Genomic DNA, 22707 nt, shown 5'->3' with positions numbered 1-22707 from the left:
ACCACCTCCACCGTCCTGGAACAGAAACGTATACATTGCTTGGGTCATGTCTCAGACATGGTGGATGCCAAATACCAAAATATCTCCTTTTTGGAGAGCTGGAATATGGAAAGAGGCTGAAAGGATGACCCAAATAGCACTACAAGGACATATGCAAGTCTGACATCAGTGTGAACAACTGGTATTCTCTCACCTCAGACAAGATTGCCAGGAAATAGGAAGTCAAGGAACTCGCACTATATACAAAACTATCTTAGTAAGGAAAGCAGAGGATAAGAGAGCCCTCAGGAAGATCCGTGCCAATGATACCAGACCTACATCTGCCTACTGCTGCTCAAAATATGGAAAGGAATGCCACTCCTGGATTGGATTGCACAGCCACAGACGACACTGCTCAAATCAGTACAATAGAGGCGCAAACTCACGATTCTTGGGGATTGAAGGATGCCTACTACTACTACTACTACTATCAGCTGAAATGTTAATAGTACCCCCTTTTTTGGACAATATTGACTATGGCAAGAAGAAGAGCAAGGAAATGGTTAAAAGGAATAACATAGGTCAAAGGAACATCAACAAGGTCTAATGAGGTAATCACTCCCTTATACTCGGTATTGATGAGGCCAAGCATTGAGATCAATACCACTTTGGGATGTATCTCAAAAAACACATAAAACAAATAAAAACAACAAAAACATTCATAACCAAAAAGATCACTGGCCTAAAGACCCTGAGCTACCAAAAGAGGCTGGAAGCTCCATTCCCTACTTTCTCTGTCTTGCTTACTGGCCGATACAGACACAGTTGTCTTAGACCTCGGTTTCTGCACCACTACTTTTAATTGCTGATGTAAGTCTTCTGCAACAGATAAATAAAGCACCACAGCCTCATACACCTGTGGAATAAACTTCCAGTCCATCTTAAGCAGTGCAACTCACTATCTTCCTTTAAACATAAGCTAGACGACTGAAAGGTATCCACAAATCTACTCCAAGATTGACCAAGTGCAACCCTTCTGGAGAAAGGAGGTACAGTGTAAGGGAACGAGGCAAGATTGGTCTTAAAATGAAGTGGCCTTGGAATATTTATGAATTCATAAAAAAAAAGAAATTTCTTCTTCATGAATTCCACAGTGAATAAATTATAATAATAAAGTGGCAAAATAAATTAAAATAAAAAATGCCAAATTCTGTCCAAAACTAACAGTGCTGGCAATATGTAACAATGGTATCACATAAATGAATGATTCAAGGCTTTTATACTTTATATAAAATAAATATTAAATTCTTGGTGAACATGTACATATTGTAAATAGTTAATTAGTAGTAGTTCAACAGTTAATAAAATGATTTTATGTAAAAATAAGTTTTTTTTATTTTTATACAAGAACTCCAAACTTACAGTTCTATAAACTGTACCATGGCATTGCTTCCAAATATGAATAATGTATGAATTTCTGTTTTCCTTTTGATGTTACAATGAGTAATATTTTGAGAAAAAAAGAGAAGAAACATATGGAGTAAAATTATTCAAAGTATTTGAAACCACTAGGGCTGTATATTTTAAAGTATAATAGACCAAGGTAATATTTAATCTTAACTTGCAAAGCATTCAAAATGAAGTTTTATTTAATCAAACTGATTCAAGATGAGTGCATTTAAAACCATTCTGTTGACAAAAAGATTACAGTTAAAGGTGCCAAGATCTATGGGAAACTGAAGACTCTTTTGTTTGTTTTCTATTGTAGTACATATTTGGAATTAAAAAAAAAGGTACATATTTGGAATTTAAAAAAAAGGAATGTTTTAAGGGAGGGTTGGGTCTTTACATTAGTGAAAAAAAAAATGGTTGTGTAGTTTGACAGGCATTTAGGATTTTCCTAAAATGCTATTGTCTTTAAGTATGTTATGGTATGGTTCAGTATGGCACAGTATGGTGGCAGTGGTGTATGTTGAGGCACCAATGTTAAAAAAAATCCAGTTAATGCAATTTATATTGGTTTGAGTAAGGCATTTTACAAACTGCAGTATGTTATATTAAAATACCCTAAATAAAATATTTACTAAGGGAGGTACTCAAAGTCCTGTTCTACCCAAGTGTGCAGTGTGAAGGTGTGGAAAGCACCACTTCAGCTGTATGCAAATGCAATAAGTGCAAACTAGCGCCACTGATTTTCATTTATGTGAAGCCAGCAAAGCAAACTGTGTCATCACTGGTGGCCTTGTCCCCATATAGGTCCATACTGGAGTAAAACCCATGAATTGGTGCACATATTGATAAAAAAAATGACTGAACTGTCCAGGAATATATATTTATTTATTTTACATTTGTTGACCAGGATTGCCCAACTAGGCTAGCAAGCCCTTTTTCATTGGAGGCTCAGGGAGGAAAGCTCCACAATCAGTACAATAGAAATAAACAAAATTTACATATGGTACAAAAAATTTTCACAATGGTATAAAATAACATTTTGACAATAGAGTAATTTTCATAGCTAAGTATGTTTTGCACGTGTTACTACTATATCTTCATACATTTCTGAAGTATCTTTATAAGTTTCCACAGTTCATTAATAAGCACAACTTCTTCTACAGATGTCTGTTGATGAACAATAGTTTGTCACTTCTAAATGTTTGGAAAGGGGGTAGATAGGAAGGTTTGAAAAAGGTGAGAGAACAGAAAAGTGAAACAGAGTAGAATGACATGAAAGGGTTGGGTAGTAGGAGATGGAAGAAGAGGGTATTTTTTTTGGTGGGATTCACACCCTTTTTCTGAAATATATAAGGAAATATGGGGAATGATAAAGGTTAGTAAAGGAAGGAATGATGAGTGGAGAAGAGAAAAAAGTATTGACATAAATAGACAAGTTAGAGAAAGGTGGATGATCACGCATCACCTTCACAAATGGAAGTGAAGGAAAGATAGGCAAATACACGATGCATAATTGATGATGATAATAATAATAATAATAATGATGATGATGAAGAGGAATTGTGGAAATGCACAAGGGCTGGGTTCGACACAGAAGGATTGTTGCAGAGAGGATGGTGACTGTAAGACACATGATCATCACAATTATTGTCTCAGCCCAGAGACCCTCATTCAGAGCTCTACCCAGTGCAAATGCTGAAGCTGAGGGGATGGCCTCCAGTGGCTCAGTGGCTGGAAACTGCTGAGACAGCAAGTCTATCATCCAGTGCAAGAGATGTTCATACAGGCCCTACCCACCTCTCCACAGCTCTCACCATAGCCTGCAGCTGCAGCTGCTCCAAGGGATGGCTGTTCTATCTTGGGCTGCCTAAAGGTGAGGTAGCCATCACTGCTACCCTGCAAAGGAGACCCATGATGAGCTAGGGGTGAATCTTTCCATGGCTGATGTGGATTACTGAAACCAGAGTGCCCCAAGCACTACTGGATCTTTAATGTAGGCAAAGTGGTAAAATAAGGAATACTCAAGTACCATTACATGCATATATAAAATGAGAATGGAAACCAGTCTTTCTGTCTAATGCAGTTTGTCTGAATGAGTCATTTCAATCCGAAACATGATGGAAGTGTGGATCACTGTATATATGACCACCAGCCAGTGGTTCTTTGCTCTCTCTCTCTCTCTCTATCTCTATCCCTCCACAGCTGCAGGGCCTTGCCATTGACAGCAACCAGGTCCCAATGCACTCAGTCAGAGAGTAACTTGCAAATTATTTAAACTAGCCAAAGTTTGTTTACAACTAGTGGACTTAAAACACTTCCTTGTAAATATCTTATCTCATACTGGGTTGCATACTACCAGGGACCCCAGCAGCTTAAGTCCACTCTTAACATAGTAGTCCTTCCGTTTTACTTTCTTTTTTTCTTTTATTCCAAACCCCCATTAATAGTTCAGTACCAGACTCTGTATTAAAAGATTTAAAATACACAATAAATAAACCTTTCAGCGGTAAGAGCTAAGCACACTTAGCTTCCCCAATCTGGCTTTTACTGTTCTGCCTTCCAAGTTGTGTTTAAATTGGCTGATAGTTTTATTTTATACAACTGCTTCCATGCCAAGGACTGGTGCTAGGGCTACATCCCACCTGGGAATAATGTTCCCACACTAGAAAATTTACTTCACTCGATCTCCAATGCCCACCTGCCGGAAACAATCCTGCTGGAGACTTTAACATTGACTCTCTTGCTCCTGTCAAAATCCAGTATCTCATATTAACCTTCATGGGTTCACCCAAACTATCACCTCTTCTACAAGGACTGACAAATCTTACAAACGAGAGTCTATCCTGGACTGGATTCTGGTAAACACCCCCCACCTAATGCTCTCATATCTTCTAAGGCTCCGTACCTATCAAAGTAGGCCAACTATCTATCGCGTGATCAGAAACAAAAAAAATTTCTACATGCACAACTTTGTCATCACTAAAGAGCTGCAGCTGGGAAGCTCTTAGACAACAACCCTTGGAAGAGGCTGTTAAATCTTTCAGCAGCACTTTTCTAGATATACTGAACTGCCATGCACCCCTGAGAACAATTAGAGTAAAAGCCAGCTATGCACCTTGGCCAAGTAAGGAATGCCGATCCATGCTAATAGAAAAAGATAAAGCTTGGAAACAGTATCATAAAAACAAATCACAAGCCTCAAAACTTTAATTTCAGCAGCTGGGAAACAAAGCAAAGAGATTAGTTAAACTTAAAATCAAATACTACTATAGTATTCAAATAATCCATAATAATAGCCCTCTGGATAGCCATTAATAATATTTTACACCCAGGTAAATCCACTACACCCACAACGACAACACCCAACAACTATGATACCATTGCAACTCAGTTCAACAGATACTTCACAGAAAACCAGCTTAGCCCTCTTAAATTTCCAGAACAGCCCCACCAGAACCACTCCTGTCACAAAATAGCACCGACTCCTTTACATTACAGCAAGTCTCTCTTAACACCATAAAAAGACTACTTAAAAAACTGAAGTCAGCCACATTAGCAGCAGGCAAGCTTCTTGCAGACTTTTTGCAAATCACAGCAAAAGCAATGGCATATCCAGTAGCCATACTAATAAACAGATCAGTCTCCGAAAGCTTGGTACCTGACATCTGGAAAATTCCCAATGTTATACCCTTACACAAAGGAGGCAGTTCCACGGAACTTGCCAGTTATCACCCAGTTCCCATTCTGTTATCCCTATCTAAAATCCTAGCGAGAGTAGTTCACTCACAATTGATGCATTATTTACACACACAAAAATTACTGTCAAACACTCAGCATGGCTTTCACCCTTATCACAGTACTACCACCACCCTAATGTCCTTCACCAATACAGTGAATAACTGTAGAAATAACAGAAAATTATTATCTTCTATCTTCTTATACCTTTCTAAAACCTTTGACATAGTAAATCACAGCAAACTTGTTAACATTCTTGCCACCCTAAATCTCAGAGCTTGCTTAATTACCTGTTTTTTTATTCTCCTTCTTCCAGTAACTCTAGGAGTTCCTCAAGGCTCCATACTTGGATCTCTATTGTTACCTCTCTTCACAAACAAACTCACCCCTACTCCTTATACCACAGTTGTACAACACGCAGATAACTTGACACTAATATGTGCAGCCTCCTCCCTACAAGACCTCCAGACCATCAACCAAGACTGTCCTCTAGCTGCTGAAACATGGCTGATTAAAACCCAACTCATTCTGAATCCCAACAAAACTAAGCTCCTTCTCTTCCACCCTACAAGAACTCCCCCAACACTCCTGGTATTCATTATCACATCCTAAAACAATATCACCATCACACCAGTAATCCACACCAAACTTCTAGCCGTAGAAGTTGACTACAACTTAAAATTCCATATTCACATCTCTCTCACTATTAAGAAAGTGCACAAAAAGTAGGTACTCTCTACAGAAACAAACAATTCCTGACCACAAATACAAAAGCTACCATTGCTCGCGCACACCTCTTGTCAAAACTCCTATACACCTCTCCAATTCTAACCAACCTTAGGAAAAACTGATCTAGCTCAGCTTGAATCCTGTTATAATAAAATTGCCAGGTTTTCCACTGACTCCCCTTATAGAATACATTATTATACGTCTCTTACACTACTAAACTGGCTAGAACTACCACAACTAATACTCTTTAACCAACTAACCTTTGCTCATAAAATCCTGCATCAACCAGAAAAAAACCCTGCTCTCCAGAATCTTATTCGACCACACATTAACTACTTCTTCTACAGATCTCTAAAGCAAACAACTCAGCTGGAGACTCACTTTTTCTCAGACTTTATTCCCAAAATACAAAATAAACTGCCACACACAATAACCTCCAACTGCTCTATAGTACAATTAAAAAAAAGCTCCTAATGTCACATTTAACTGAAACTTGGCTCTGTTCTTGCACCTGTCCTGGCTAGTCTCTGTTACTTATATAACCTCAGAACCTACACCAATGCATGCTCTACTTCTCCCGTTCAGTATTTATATGGAATATATGCCGCATTGACACTGAATATATCTGAAGCGGTGGTACAGCGGTAGCATTGTTACCTCACAGCAAGAGGTTCTCCCGTTTGATTCTTGGCTTGGCTTGGGAGTGCCTTCTGTGTGGAGTCTGCATGTCCTCCCCACGGTTGGGTAGCGTTCGAAAGACATGCGTGCGTAAATGGGCATGCTTTCGTTGAAGGTTGGGCGTCGAGCTGGCACCTCGGCGTTTCGTAAAAATTTACTGCCAATCATTAGCGGACCGAAGTTCCGCTGTGGCGACCCCTTACCGGGAAAAGCAGAAAGACAAACAACAACTTTACAGTCTGCACTCCCATAATAACTCAATATGAAACATTATGTAATATAGATATGCTGTAAAACTTCTCTGAAAATTAGCAACCATATAACTATGTCAAACATGTAAATATTCTTCTGCAAACTGTCAACCATGTATGTTAAGTTAAAGTTTTTTTGTTTTGTTTTGTTTGTATATGTGCTTACTTTGTGACTAATTACTGTAATTCTTCTGTACTGTTTTATGTCTGCTGTATTTTATTTTTAATTCAGCTTTTCTCCCCCAACCTCCACCGTAAAGGACCTGTGTCCAGTCGGACTTTCCCAGTAAACAAATGTAAAACAGATAAATATTTGTTTGGAAAATATCTCCTTTACCCAAGTTATGGAGACCTTGAAGTTAATTATTTAAGTTAGAGGTCCACTGGGCAGAGCCTCCAGCTTGAGAGTGTGGGATGCTTTGTCCTTGACAGAAAATACTAATTTTTTATCATTTTTAGGTTTTATCAAATCAGACTTGATAACTGATTTTCATTTGAAAACAGGTTTCAGCGGTATTCTTTTCAATGGGATGACCAACACTAAGAGAGAGGCATCCATTTTACCCAAGAGTATTTAAAGTGTATATTAGGAAGAAGTAAGGAAACATGAGTACTCAATGAAAAAAATGTCTTACTACAATCATATATTATTTTAACATGTAACATCTGGACTACCCAGGTTATGTATGTCAACTATCAATAAAAAGAGGTCTGGAAAAACAACTGTACTAAATGACCGAAAATGTTTCTTAAAGTGTAAGAGAATGATAATTTACTCCAAATATGTAAAGCTACACGTAATCTATGCTAAAGTAATATTTTGGTTTTGAATCTGATATTTAAGTAGGATTTGTAGATTAAGGCTGAGTTACATGCTACAAAATTAAAAGCTTGGTTAAATTAAACAGAATGGTGAACACTTGAAGCAGACTTCTACAGAATGTTAAAAATGATGGCTATATACATCAGAGACTTTGATGCTGAATATGGCTTGTTATATCTTAACTGTCTTAAATATTAGTTATATAATGGAGGATTCGTCTGTGTTTTTTTTTTTTTTTTTTATTTAACTCGACACTACTAGAGGGCAGTGCTGTTATCTGTTCAGTACTGCACTTATGCAGTAACCCGTACATTTGTAGTCCTAAGAAAGTGACATTTTGTATGCAGTACTGCTGGTAGGCTTTGTATATCACAGTCCACTGCTAGTCATACTTCTAAGACTTATTACAGCTGATAAACTCTATTGTACTGTTTGTTGCTGGTTCGCTTATGGCAGTGCTTTCCCCTACTCGTACAACAACAGCCCAAACTCCCATACCACCAATCAACAGACAAGTTGTCTAAATCCGATCACAGTAGTGCAGCAAAGGTGAGATTAAAGAGGCAACTGAAATGTCAGTTCAACAGTAAGAAATGTAAGCAGTTAGGTCCTTTGTTTTTTTGCTCTTCACTTGAATATCTGAGTGAACACTAGATGAGCCACATACAGCTCTGCCCAATCAAATTACCCGGAATGCCACAAATGATCTGTGAGACCAGTAATAACTTGGCAAACTAGCATACAGGCATAAATGTGCTTCAGATTGTATTTTCCTGTATACAAAGCTAATCACTAATGCTTCTTTTGTCTGTATGTCTGTTTTCTCTTTCTCTACTTAGTATGTGTTTGTCTCCTTAATGTCGAGAGACAATGTGTACGATATACTGAAGAACATTTGTACGCATCTTCAGGTAAAGTACATTTTATATGAAACAAAAATGCTCTTGTTACAGAAAATGCTGCACCTAAATTACTCTGGCATTCAGACAGTATAAAGAAGGCTTAGTTTTCAGATGTACTTTTCCCTCAAGCAGTCATTTGCTTCACTTAGCCATGTGAAGTAACTCACTCCAACAGGCACTGCCTCTGAAGTTAAGTTGTTAAAGTGAGCAGAATGGGCTGAAGTCCATTTATAGCAGTGGTCACAGTTCTACAATCGGCTAATCTGTGAAATTGGAGGGCTAATGTCTGTTTATAGTACTGGTCACAATCCCTATAGTGAGCTCCTCAGTATCCAGATTATTCTAGTCTGTTAGTCACTTGCTACATCATGGTTTTTCTAGTTTCTTTTTCAAAAACATTTGCAATCATTTTTTGGCTATTGGATGGATCAAACATATCATGATTACTGTTTTAGAAGACATTCCCTCTTGGTTTTAAAAGATAATCTGATGAAGCAGAAAAATAATGACATAATTATGTTTTCTTATGTGTTGCATTTTAAAATAATTTTAAGAGTTTTTGTCAGTCTTTAGCATATTATTGAGATTTTAATATTTTAGCTTCAATTTTATTTATCCAAAATTCTGTCTGTCAAGTCTCGTTCTAATTGGTGCCTAATGGTAATGTCATATTTACTTACAGTTTGAAGATGTAAGTATTTCTAAGTCAGGTTCATTCTACGTTAACTATGGCTCTTGTTTGATTTTACTTGAAACTGCTTAAGTTACTGTTTTAAGAATCTATTGATAAATCATTATTGAATTTCAACTGTCATCTCCTCCAACTTCAAAGAGGCACCCTTGAACAAAACTTTAAAACAAACTTTTAAACATGCCCACAAGTATATACACAAAGAATGAGATTGGAAGAGAATAGAGTGAGACAACTGGGAAATGTGCTCTGGGATGAGAGGCAGAGTTTTGTCTCGGAGAGCTTTGGCCTGGAAAAAAGATGTGGATTCTGCTGGAAAATGAGGAAACTTTAAGAAAGAATATGATAATTAGTAATTGTAATGAGTTGGCTAGTGAAGCAGAAAGGGGACTGGTGAGGTAGGGAGTACAAAAACTAAGATACTGAGAGGTGAGCCAAGGTTAGAATGGGACAGGCAGAAGAAAAAAAGGCCATTGGCAGTGGTATAGAAGAGAGAACATGCAAGTGTACCAGGAGAAAAGGGGACAGTAGAAAGAAACAGGAGTCAGGAAGTAGGCAAAATCACAAGGAGGAAAAGGGAGAAAGTTGGTCATAAACAGGAAGCTTGAGGAGAAGGAAGCCAAGGTACGTAAACAAGAGCAGTTAGTGGTGGTGAAATGATGAAAGAGAGGTAGAGCAGTAAAGGCCAGGCAAGAGTTAATACCAGAAAGAAAGCTGGAAGGAAGTAGAACGATTGTGTCACATGGCCTGATGGGAAGAAGAGAAGAAAGTCAAGCGGGAAAAGTGGTCAAGTGGAGGTGTAGTTAACAGAGTTAGAAATTAACTATGTACAGCCTGGGGTTTACAGGTATATATAGCCTAGGGGTAGTTTCAGGTGTGGAAGAATTTGGTTAACATCCCAGGTTTAACCCTTACCAGCATGAGGATAACTGTGACAGGCTGACTGCAGAAGGAGAGAATCACTCGTATATCAATCGAAATGGGAACAAATAATCTGGTGGCAGGGACCACAGAAGTGACACTGGAAATAACCAAGGGGTGGTACCACTCTCAGACATACTATAAGGAAAACATTAAGTAGTTCGACTACTGATTCTGGTATTGAGCAGGGGTTACAGTGGGAAACTAGGCAGACTCTAGGAATATGAAAATCTTCCATGTGACTGTAGGCTGTGGCTGACTTTCCTCTTTGCTTCCCATCTGATTAAGTGCAGCACTCTGCCTGCTTCCTTCCAGCTCTCTTTCTGGTATTAACTCCTACTTGGTTACCATTCGATGTTCTTCATGTTTCACTGTTGCAGTCATCACCTGTGGGTTATCCCTGCTGTGGTACCCTCGGCCGGCCCAAATACTAGAGTCAATGTTTTTCTGAGTCAGCTACTGTCGCTTGCAGACTGACATCAGGTTGTCAGTGCTATAAAGCAAGGCAGCTGACACCATTACATCAGTTTTTCTTGCAGTGGAGCCTGTAGCAGAAGCAATTCGCAAGTGTGTCAGTTGGCCACTACCAGAGCTGGAATTACAGCTGAAAAAGTCTAAAGCTAAGTACCCCATTGGGGATCCTTTTTTCTTGCACTAACTGATGTCCAAAAAAGTTAACAACTGTCTCGCCTGTGGAAAGCATATCCCACACCGAGACTTCCATTCATACTCCGTCACATGTTTAGGCCCAGACCACGATGTCCCCCATTGCCGGTTCTGTGCCCTCTTTCGAGAACCATTCATCATAGAGCTCTTATTCTAGACAGTCCGTAGACATTCTGAAAAAAACGTAGGGATAAAGATAGAGACAGACCACACAAGGCTAAGCCTTCCGACAACTCTACTGCTAAGCAGGTTGTCAGTTCTACGGAATTCAGTGAGGAGTTTTTGCAGCCCCTGATGCCCAATACAATATCTACACAGGCCTCTACTAAGACCCTTTCAGTGTCCGGTATGCCGCAGGAATCTTCTTCTTCTTCTGAGCCTTTGGTTGTCTCTGCCTTGGTTGGGTCCAGAGCCGCGACGCAGGCACTGGCTTGCAAGGAAGCCTTTCACACTACCGATTCTAGACAAAAACTGACATCTTCTCATCCGACTACCGTTTCTCTCAGACGGATGGATACTGTTAGGCCTAGAAGCCAGGCCACTCCTAGAAAATCTGCCTCTAGCCACCATCTTACTCCTGCTCCACTACCCCAAGCCCAAATGCTTAAGATGGCAGAGGATCTTATCTCCCTTATCAGGGACAGTCAGGCCACAACTTCTAAAAAGAAAAGATATCCTTCTCCTGAACTAATGACAGAGCAGGATTCTGAGGAATCTGATTATTCAGATTTTGAAGAGGAACAAAACCTCGATGCTTTATGAGGATTCAAATGCAGAGGAATCCATTCCTTCTGCCTCCCCACCAGAAGACCTTTCCTTAGAAGAAACCCTTCACACCCTCAGGGAACATTTTCACTGGGAATCTTAGGGCTTCCCTCAGTCTAAGAAAAGGCTAAGAGAGTTTCTAGACCTGCCCCAGCACAGATCCCTAGCCATCCCCCTATCTTAGAAGTGGTGGATGATGTTTTCTATGATTCCAGCTTAGCCCCCAGCACCCTCCCACCAGCTCCCAGTAAACATAACCGGTATTAAAGTACTGGATTCTCACAAATACCTGCACAGAAATCCTGCTGCAGACCCGGAGGTCATTACACAGGGACCTAAAGGAGCTAGGGCTGGTTCTGCTAAGAATCCTACTCCTTCTGGCAAGGATGCCAGAGCTCCTGACAGGTGGGGTAAAAAAGTTTATACCTCTGTAACCTTAGCTATCAGAGCACTCAACTGTCAGTTCCATATGTTAAAATATCAACATCACACTTTGGAACTATTAAAGCAAAAGATTTCTACCTTCCTGACTGTGTCAGTTCTAAAGAGTTAGCAGATTTACTGCACTCTACTTGTCAAGTGGCCAAACACTCATTACACTGTGGATATCACACACTAGAAGCCTAAAGCAGGGCAGCAGTGTCTGGATCTGTCATTAGGAGACATGCATGGTTGAAGGAACAACCTCTCCCTGATCATGTCAAGTCTAAATTAATTGATGCACCCTTGGATAAGGACCACTTGTTTGGAGAAAAAGCAGAAGGGGTGCTTAAAAAGATGGAAGACAAAGCAAAATCAATGCAAACAGTAAAAGATTTCTTTCAGGTTCAACCTCCTAGATTCAGCAGGAATTTTCCCTCTAAGCACTGGTCCTTTCCTGCACCTAGCAGACAGGTCCAAGGTAAGCCCTGCAGGGATAGACCTCCCAGGCCTCTGTCCCAGGGACAGCAGAGAACCAAACAGTGGACCACTTCTGCCCCAAAGGCAGGGAGTTCTAAGCAATCCCTGTATGACAAAAACTCTCAATGACTCCCATCCCCCCTCTGCCCTCCTTTCACCCACCAAAAGCTAGGAGGAAGGCTCTCCCTCTACAAAGAAAATTGTCTGTCTATAACAAAAGACCAATGGGTCTTAAAGATCATTTTTCAGGGATACAAATTCACTTTCAACTCCCAATTTCCAGAGGGTACCCAGACTTACCTCCAAATCAATGGGCAGAGGCATTAAAACAAGTCCAAACTCTCATTTCTCAGTGGGCAGCAGAACCTGTTCCCGCAGATCAAACCGGCAAAGGCTTTTATTCCAGGCTATTCCTTGTTTCCAGAAAGGGGGGCACTTGGTGCCCCATCCTGGATCTAGCCATTGTGAACACCTCCCTGGTGGTTCCTAAATTCAAAATGCTAACTTTGCAGAAGCTACTGCCTATGCTGACAAAAAAATGCCTGGTTAGTGACACTAGACCTAAAAGAGGCCTACCTCCACATCCCCATAAGGAATCCTGCAGGAAATTCTTGTGCTTCAGAGCAAGCTCACAACACTTTCAGTTCTCTGTGCTTCCCTTTGGGTTATCTACTGCTTCCAGGGTATTCATCAAATGCTTAGCCCCAGCCATAGCATTTTGCAGATACAGATTTGCCCTTATCTGGATGACTGCCTCATTCAGGCAGAATGCAAAGAAAAGCTGCTCCAGGACCTCCTCTTTGTCAAAACCCTCCTATCTTCCTTAGGGTTACTTTTAATGAGAAGAAATCAAAGCAAACACCCTCCAGGAGAATCATTTTATTGGGAGCACTACTGGACACAGCATCCCAAATGGTCTTCCTATCCCCAGAAAAGCAAAGCTTCCTGCCTCTCTACTTTACCCAGCTGGCATCCAAAAGTCACCTCATGGTGAGGAAGTTCCTGGAAGCCTTGGGGTACATGGCATCTTGCATCCTTCTAATTCTTCTGGCCAGGCTTCACATGAGAAAGCTTCAGTGGTATCTAAGGAACCTTTGGTGTCAACACTCACAGCCTCTAGAGACCTGTCTCCCTCTGATCCCCTGCATAAAGGCCACGTTTCTCTGGTGGGCAGGGGCCTGTGCCAAGAACAAAGGTCTTCTCTTCATCCTCTGCCCTACTGAGCACACCATCACCACCAATGCCTCAAACATTGCTTGGGGTGCTCACCCAGCAGGCAGGTGCACCCAAGATCTTGGGATGCCCAGCACCTTCCCTTACATATCAACCAGAAGGAAATTATGGCAGTACAAAGGGCTCTGACATCCTTCCAATCCCATCTCAGGCCAGGGGTCCTCCTTATCAAAAGAGACAACACCACAGTAATGTGGTACATCAACAAACCGGGAGAGACACAATCTTACCCTCTGTGCAGGCTAGACATGAACCACTGGCTGACAGCCTCCTCCATGGGATTACACTTAATAACCCAATACCTACCAGGGATCAACAACACCCTGGCAGACCACTTAAGCAGAAACTTACTGAACCAACATGAATGGCAGCTCCACAGAAAGATCTTTTTGTAAGTCATTCAGGAGTGGAGAAATCCGGAGGTGGATCTCTTTGCTTCGCACCTCAACCACCAGCTAAAATAATTGTGTACCATGGAGTATCACCATCTAGCATGGAAGGTGGATGCCTTGACCTTCCCCTGGAACTCCCTCTTTGTGTACGCATTCCCTCCTCTGCCTCTTATCCCCAAGGTACCAATCAAGATAAGGGAGGAGAGACCAAAGGCCTTCCTCATTTCTCCAGATTGGCCAAGACAGCATTGGTACCCTTGCTGTGCAGTCTGACATCACAGCCTCCCAGGCAGCTTCCCCTGACCTTAGACCTCTTAACTCAAATGGGGGGGATGCTGCACCCAGACTTAAAGAGTCTCAAACTGTCAGCATGGCTAATACTCTAAGGGTAAGCAAGGGCCACCTGTTAAGCAAACAGATCCTAGACATTATCACAGAGGCCAGAAGGCCCAGCACCAGAAAATCTTATGCAGGGAAGTGGAAAATATTCTGCTCCTGGAGCCAGTTCAGAGGCGCCATTTCCTTACAACCTTCTGTCCCTCTTATCCTGAACTATCTAGAGGAGTTACTCAATAGTGGCCTCTCCTTGTCTTCTATTAAAATCCATGCCTCAGCCATTTCAGATCATTTCAATACAAATCAGCCCCTGTTCTCACATCCTTTGATTAAACATTTCCTCAGAGGGGCTTCTAATTTCAGACCTTCCAGAAGGCCACCCACGCCAGCCTGGGACCTGAATTATGTTTTGGAAAAACTAACCTTACCTCCCTTCAAACCTGCTGCTTCAGCAGAATTGAAATACCTCTCCTGGAAGACTGCTTTCCTACTAGCTATCACCTCAGCCAGAAGGGTTTCAGAACTGCAGGCACTGATGGCCACTGAGCCCTTCATCATTTTGCCATGCAGACAGGGTCTCCCTGAGGACTAACCCTTCCTTTATGCCCAAGGTTGTGTCTAATGTGACCCACAACCAGGCCATTTATCTACCCACCTTCTTCCCTAACCCTCAAAACAAGGGGGAAAGTATTTTGCACTCACTAGATGTGCACAGACAGCTCAGATACTACCTGGACCATACTAAACCTTTCAGGAAAATGGACCAACTTCTTGTCAGCTTTGCCCCGGGGCAGAGGAAGCCCATTTCCAAGCAAATCATTTCCAAATGGATATCACACTGTATCCATTTCTGCTACAGATTACATGGGAAACCACCCCCTAAGTCTATTTGTACCCATTCCACTAGGGAAGCCTCCACTTCCACAGCATTCCTCAGAGGAGTTCCCACTAGGGACATCTTGGAAGCTGCCACCTGGACCTCAGTCCATACCTTTACAAAGCATTACCACCTTCCTCTTTTCTCTAAGACTAGGGCAGGATTTGCCTCTGCAATTCTGCAGGGCTTGCTTGCCCAAGACTAAGTCTCTAACTACTCCTTCCACCCCTCTCCTCAGCTTTGGGAATCCTCCCACAGGTGATTACTGCAACAGTGAACCATGAAGAACATAGTATAGTTGTGTACACTTACCATAAATATAGATGCTTGAATGTATTCACTGTTGCAGTCCTGGTTTCCCTCCCTCCTTCCCCCCTTATATCCTCTTTCCTTAGGGAGACATAAGCTTCTTAGCGTGTTTTTTAACCACCAGGATACTTTGCCATATTTCTTTGGGTTTCTGACTTGTTAGGGCAAGAAAAACTGATGTAATAGCATCAGCTGCCTTGCTTTATAGCACTGACAACCTGACATCAGTCCACAAGCGACAGCAGCTGATGCAGAAAAACATTGACTCTGGTATTTGGGCCAGCCGAGGGCTACCACAGGAGGGATAACCCACGGGTGATGACTGCAACAGTGAAACACTCGAACATCTACATTTATGGTAAGTGTACACAAATGTACTTTCTGCCTCCCTTCCATTACGTCAGCACTGCCTCACTTCTTGTGGGACTGCATTGCTAAACCAAGACCTGGAAAGGAACATTAGGAAAATGTATCTCTAAACTGAGATGGAAAGGAAGAAAAGAAGGTAAAGATTGTTCCAGAAAAGCAAAGTAAATTAGCAGAAAGAAGAGACTGCCTGGGGTAGGGGGAGGAGGACTGTTAAAAAATGATGACAGATTCTAGCAGGGAAAGGACGAAGGATGATTGAAGAGTACTGTATGTCATATTCTTCAAAATGTAAATCACAGCTTCCAGAACCTTCTACTAAAAGGCACAAGTGTAACTTTTTATGAAAGTGCCTGTATCAAGTTACCCTTATGCAATGTTAGAACTAGAATATATACATTTAGGGTGTGAAGTGACGAGGAGCTTGAAAGACCTTGCCTTTCCACAAGAACATTTTCCTTAAAAGCCACATTTCGGGAATATACTGCAGACCCAGAAGGAGTAAAGTACAAAGGAATACAGGAAATGCATATAACAAGAAGTATATAGTACAGTGTAGTATGGGCAGGCAACAAAAGAGGGGTAAGAGCTGTAGAAGAAGGGAGGAAACTCGTATTCCTAAGAATGGAAGGAATGTACAGAATGGGAAGGACATTCAATGCAGATTAGACATGTAGGCAAGGAAATGACAGCCAAAAAATGTCTTAAGTGAAGTGTACAAGAAAACAGGTTAAGAAAATGGTTAAGACCTGCCAAAGTTCAGAAAGAATCAATGTTGTATTCACTGCCATAATCCTGAGAAGGAATGTGTCTGAGCTGCAGTCATTATCACAGACGGGTAGGAGCATTAAGTCTCACACCACTATTACCAATGTGACGAGGGGCCAGCCTAAATCCACAGCATTGCCAACAAATATGTATGTAAGAGGATAATTGAGGTCTGGAACTCCCTTGCTGGCACAGTAAGTCTTGCAAGCTTTATATCAGCCAGACTCATTCAGCACCAGGTTCTGTTCCAGTAAAAAAGATAAATGTAGCTGTGCAGCTACAATAATGTAAGTTAGTACTGTTGTAACATTTACAAGTCCTCACTTGGTTGAGCTCATTAATAGTGTCCATAATGGATGTCATATAGCAGTATTATCTATTTCTTAATTGTTCCGCTTGCCTTCATTATTTTAGTCTAATGCTTTTAATGTTGGTTTTTGTTGTTTTCCTCTTGTGTATGTATTAATTAATCTTTTTTTAATGTAGCTAGCTTATTGAAAAAAAAGCCCAAGTGATCCAATTCACTTGTCTATTAAATAAATAAATACATTTAGGTAAATAAAAACAAATGAACAAAATAGTGATATTCCTAACATGAAGAATCAGGTTAACTAACCTACCCATGGAGGTTCCACCTATCGCGGTAGTACAAGAGTTCATACTGAATTACTTTTGGTAATGCAGGTAATGGAAGTAGTCTATGAAGTCCATTGGCATCTGTCCTTGTAGGTCAACTGCCCTAGAGAGAGAGAGAGAGAGAGAGATAAAGAAGGAATCCTGATCTGTCCCAAGAATAAACCGTGCTGTTAGAATTAAAGCTAAGAAATTTTCCTGTTAGCAAAATTGATAAGAAAAGTCTCCTTCCTAGTAATGATCTGTTCCAGCGTGTGTTCCTAAATCATACAGTGGACTGGTTTCCAGTCATTTATTGCAGACATTTAGATGCATCATTAAGGGCTGTAAGTGCTACTCTGATGGACTCATTCTTGCAGCAGAGAAGCTGACTGGCTCTCACTCAACTACTCTGATTCGAGTTGGAGGAACAGGCTTTTTCATCATGGAAGGCAAGTTCATAAATGTTACCTTGCTTCAGACTGCCCACTACAATATCTTCAGGAGGCATCTTTGTTTTTACAGTTGCCTCAGAGATGTTCTCTAGGCACCATATAACTGTCAACGTTCTCCTTGAAGAACAGTTTGTTCTCCCTTCCCATCCCTGTATGTTTAGCTTATGCCGATCATAGAATGCACAGTGTTTGTTTTGCTGAAGCACTCTTGAATTCTTTTGCTTCTTGATCACCATGGCAAAATCACTTCTGGGTAATGTAGTTCATTTTAGCAGAGTGCATTATTCTAACTATACACAACCTTATTAAGTTAGCCAGCTCTTCTGCCCCTAAGAGCTATTGCAAGCCAACTAGTTTGGAAGAATTTCTTTATTTACTTTACTTACATTTGTAAAGTAGATTAGTCCCAGTACTCATGGGCTACTTTCAGAAGACCACCAAAGTAGTTTCAATACTGACTAAGGGAAATCTGGCCAGGATACTGTGAAAATTAAATTCCATTTGTCCATATTTTAATATCTCAGTTATTTACATATGCCTTTATTACATTTGCTTTTTCATATGTGTAAATATGTATATGTGTAATGTATAGATAATAAAAAATGGTGGCACAGCGATAGCATTGTTACCTCACAGCAAGAGGTTTTTCTGTTCAACTCTCGGCTGGAGTGCCTTCTGTGTGGAGTCTGCATGTCCTCCCCATGGTCGAGTGGCCTCTGAAAGACATGTGTGAATGGGTGTGCCTTCACTGAAGGTTGGGTGTTGGGCTGGCAATTTGGCACCATAAAAAGTGACTGCCAGTCATTAGCGGACCGGAGTTCCGCTGTGGAGAACCCTAACCGGAAAAAGCCGAAAAGACAAACAACAACATAGATAATAAAAAATAGTGGTGCTGCGGTAGCGTTGTCGCCTCACAGCAAGACGTTGTCATGTTCGATTCTCAGCTAGAGCGTCTTCTGTGTGGAGGCATGCGTGAATGGGCGTGCCTTCATTGAAGGTTGTGCATCAGGGCTGGTAACTCGGCATGTAAAAATCCACTACCAAACATTAGCAGACCAGAGTTTCCACTGTGGCGACCCCTAACCGGGATAAGCCGAAAGACACAACAACAACTACTGTTTTTTGCCAGTGCCATGTCATATTTTGCCTTGAGCTACCAAAAACTCCAGTCAAATGGGACCTCAGCTTAGCATCTGTTCCAAATGCTTCAGGAGTGTAGTGCCCCCCATGCACTGCAGTGTCACTGCTGAAAAATAAATTCAAACACAAGGAGTGGGAATACAGTATACAACTTTCTGATCATCCTGGTATTAAAGGCAAGTGTGCCACTGATACTGCTTTGGGGTGATGACATCAGCTGCATTTGTTGTGCCAAGCTTTCGGTCACATGACATTGTGGGGCCACAGAGGTGCTCCACTTCCAAACGTGTTCCAATAACCGCAATTTAACTTTGTGACCAAAAGTGCTTGAAGTGCATACACGGTACAGGGGATGGGTTTCTCTTCTAGTTCCTGCTACTGGAAAAGGTGTTCATGTGCAGTCCATCCACTCATGGCTAAGGAGTACATCTGAAATTGTATTTATTTAATTTATTTTATATTTGATTACCGGGAAAGTCCAACTGGATACAAGTCCTTTTTCAGCAGAAACCCAAGGAGAAACGCTCCACAAAAGAGAGATATGTTCACTATATTGTAAATATCCTGAGTACACACTGACAATATACATAGATAGAGATGTAGATATGTGTGTGTGTGTGTGTGTGTGTGTGTGTGTGTATGTATGTATGTATATATATATATATATATATATATATATATATATATATATATTTTTTTTTTTTGTGTGCTGCTGTGCTCATGTGAAGCTCATGTCATATGTTGGATGTTTGTTCAGTGTGCAGGACATGTGCTTTGTTTGATTTGTAGAACATATGTTTTGTATTTGCATTATGTGCAGAACCTGCCTTGTAAGTTTAACTGAAATTATTTGAAAGACATTTTTTCATAAAAAATCAAGCAAACTGAATATTCCATAGTGCTTCATTATATCAGTGCTGAAAAAAATTCTTGTTTTTCAAGTTCACTTTTACTTCTGTGTTTAAAACTAAATACATTACTAATCAAAACAGAAGTAACAAAATCATTGAATTCAGAGTAAATCCTCTGCAAATAATTAATGGCTGTAGCAATTAAATAATAAAGTAATAAATACAATGACTAGTTAACATTATTAGTACTGTACAGTAAAAACTAAATAAACTCCAGCCTGGCTGGAACTTCCAATGAGTGACCTTTCAAACCTCTTGAATCAGAGGCACATATGCCTCTGATTCAAGAGGTTTGAGAGGTCACTCATTTTTTACTGATTGTTTTTTCTGTGTGACCTTCTCACTCATTGAGCAGTGCTAAAGGTGTTAAGCCACAACCCTAGAACTATGGACCCCTTACCACTCCCACAGCAGCAGTGCAGATGGTGTGACACAGTACTTTATAAACAGAACAGGCAGCCAGTGCAGATCTGGAAGATTAATCTGATATAATGGTAAATGTAAAGTAGCAGGTGGTAGCTGGGCTGACTGGAATTCTGCACTGTCTGGAGATGGTTATATGCTACTTAGCTTGAAAGTCTTAGAAACAGAACTATAAATGACATGGTTCTCCTGTTATGGCATGTGGCAACAAAAGTAGGATTAAGACACCTGGGTATTACAAGAGGCTAGATGGTGCCTGGTCCATGATAACATCAGAGAAGAGTGCATGTTATTCAGCTACTCAGCACCTCAGCCTGTCCTCCATTTCTGTGTCACTAGTTGTAAATATGTCTAACTCAGTTGATAGTATACCTCAAATGGCTGAAGTCCATAGGAAGTCTCAGATCCAGAAAATGTAGAGATACACCCTATTGGAAATGCTCCCCAATGCAGTTTATGTGATACCATTTGGAAGACATAATGCGTGATTATTCAGAAAGAATGTAGTCAGTACCCTTGAAAACCTAATCCTTTGTCTTCCTGCTGCAGAAGCCATTTCATAAAGCTAAAGTCTGTGCAGGAATGTCAGCCTTCTGCTTTGTGTTATGGCTGGTTCTTTACACCTAAGAACCCCCAGAAAATGTGTCTGGTCATGTGCTAGTTAAACAGCCTACTAGCCTATCCTGCATACTGTGCCTGACTTGCATGCAGGGTCTGTATAAGCTTTTTAAAAGATTGCAGTACTCATTCACAATTTGTTTCTGCATACTACCCTTCCCCACCAGCATGTCCGTCTTATATAGAGGGACAGAAAGACTAGTTTTCCATTTCTCCAGGAAAATACTGGTAAAACATAACTTTGGACTGAGAACTTTAGAAAAATATGGACTTAACACAGAATTTGGCATTTTATTCTAGAGCACACATTCAACAAAACCTTAATTTTTTTTTCTCATACTTAATACCTCTCAATGTGTCAGCTTGTTTTAATTGACTGCTCTGCACCTAGAATTTGTTTTAATTTTGCATACATACATATACATATGCACTAGAAAATTATTATAAAGTCATTGCAATGATCAGAAATCACTTTAAAAATCTTCATTATAATTCATGGATTTCATTCCAGAAAAACTAAATTTCATTTTTTTGTGTAATGCTTATCAGTGGCACTTCAGATAAATAAAAGAACATACATAGACTGCTATGCATGTATTCCATTGGGTACAGAAGTACTGGGACCCTCTAACTTTATCTGCATCTACAATGACTAGAGTGTGTGAGTATATGTGTGTGTGTGTGTGTGTGTGTGTGTGTGTGTGTGTGTGTGTGTGTGTGTGTGTGTGTGTGTGTGTGTGTGTGCACCATCAAAATCAATTTAAATAAAGGCATCACACATGCTACCAGTAAAATAAACTTAAGGAAAGTGACGGGGCATTGTGTTTTTCAGCTCTTGAAGTTGCCAGCAAACTGATTTCTTTTGTGAAATTGTTAAAGCCTATGTCATCTGGAAAACTGTATATACTGTTTGCAAAGCACTGTTCTATTTTTATTCAAGCCACCTCATCAGATCTCAAATTACTGTTTTCTGCCTGAGGCCATACAAAAACTACCTGTACCTCTGAGTCAGAGTAAATTTAAATGGGAAAATAGCTTTTATAAGCTGAACACGTAGTACAACTTTTCTGTCTTGTTTTTTAATATAAATATTTTTTTCTCATTTAGAACAATTGGGAAGCATTACTTTACAAAAAGGGGAGTAAATAAACAAATAAAAGCATATTATAAATAAAACTATAACAAAAATATTTAAAATAGTATTTTATTTTTTCCAAAACAAAATCTGAAATAGAAGAAGCTTCAAGCATTGCAGTGGAAGCACAAAGAGTTCAGCTATAAGCTGTTAATGAGCTTTATTTCAGAGTTTGATTCTTTCTGCCTGCAATTGCTTGCTGTATGAATCTAAGCAAGTCACCAAACAGACAGTGTTCCCAGGTCACCGTGAATAGATGTTTGTGTCTAGTGAGTTTACCTGGTCAGCAAATTACCTGGTCAGCAAAAGAATAACAATTTTTTAAATCAGTAAACATGTCTTATAAAGTTATATCGATAAAACAATTAATATTTCTTGTCATTAGTATTTTGTTTACATATAAAACGTACAGACTTTCATTATTCTTAGTGTCTTACACTTTTCAGTCAGCTGCTATACTTTGTTATACCTGAAAAAATTGTGTAGCCACTGGCAGGACAAAACATTAACCACGGTACTTAAAAGAGACTGTTTTTTATCAAAACAAGCAAATATACAAAAATATTCTCACACACACATGTGCACACACACACACACACACACACACACACACACACACACACACACACACACACACACA

At 40.2% G+C, this 22707-nt stretch overlaps 1 protein-coding gene across 6 annotated transcripts in view; it reads left to right on the top strand.

Annotated features, from left to right (window-relative positions):
* The window catches only part of GRAMD2A (GRAM domain containing 2A), a 797948-nt gene that overhangs the window by 635265 nt on the left and 139976 nt on the right, over positions 1-22707 (top strand). For 5 of the 6 annotated variants that reach the window (XM_044077505.1, XM_044077503.1, XM_044077501.1 and 2 more), the window contains one exon: positions 8487-8558. The exons of the other annotated variant lie outside the window; for it this stretch is intronic. In XM_044077505.1, the coding sequence (XP_043933440.1) occupies positions 8487-8558 (72 nt within the window). The remainder of the gene's footprint in view (positions 1-8486; positions 8559-22707) is intronic. 6 annotated transcript variants of the gene reach the window in all.

Source organism: Protopterus annectens, chromosome 7.part0, assembly GCF_019279795.1.
Source record: "Protopterus annectens isolate FY-2018-M chromosome 7.part0, PAN1.0, whole genome shotgun sequence".
Taxonomy (NCBI): domain Eukaryota; kingdom Metazoa; phylum Chordata; order Ceratodontiformes; family Protopteridae; genus Protopterus; species Protopterus annectens.
The sequence above is the reverse complement of the archived record's forward strand: the minus strand, read 5'-3'. Positions and strand labels throughout refer to the sequence as shown.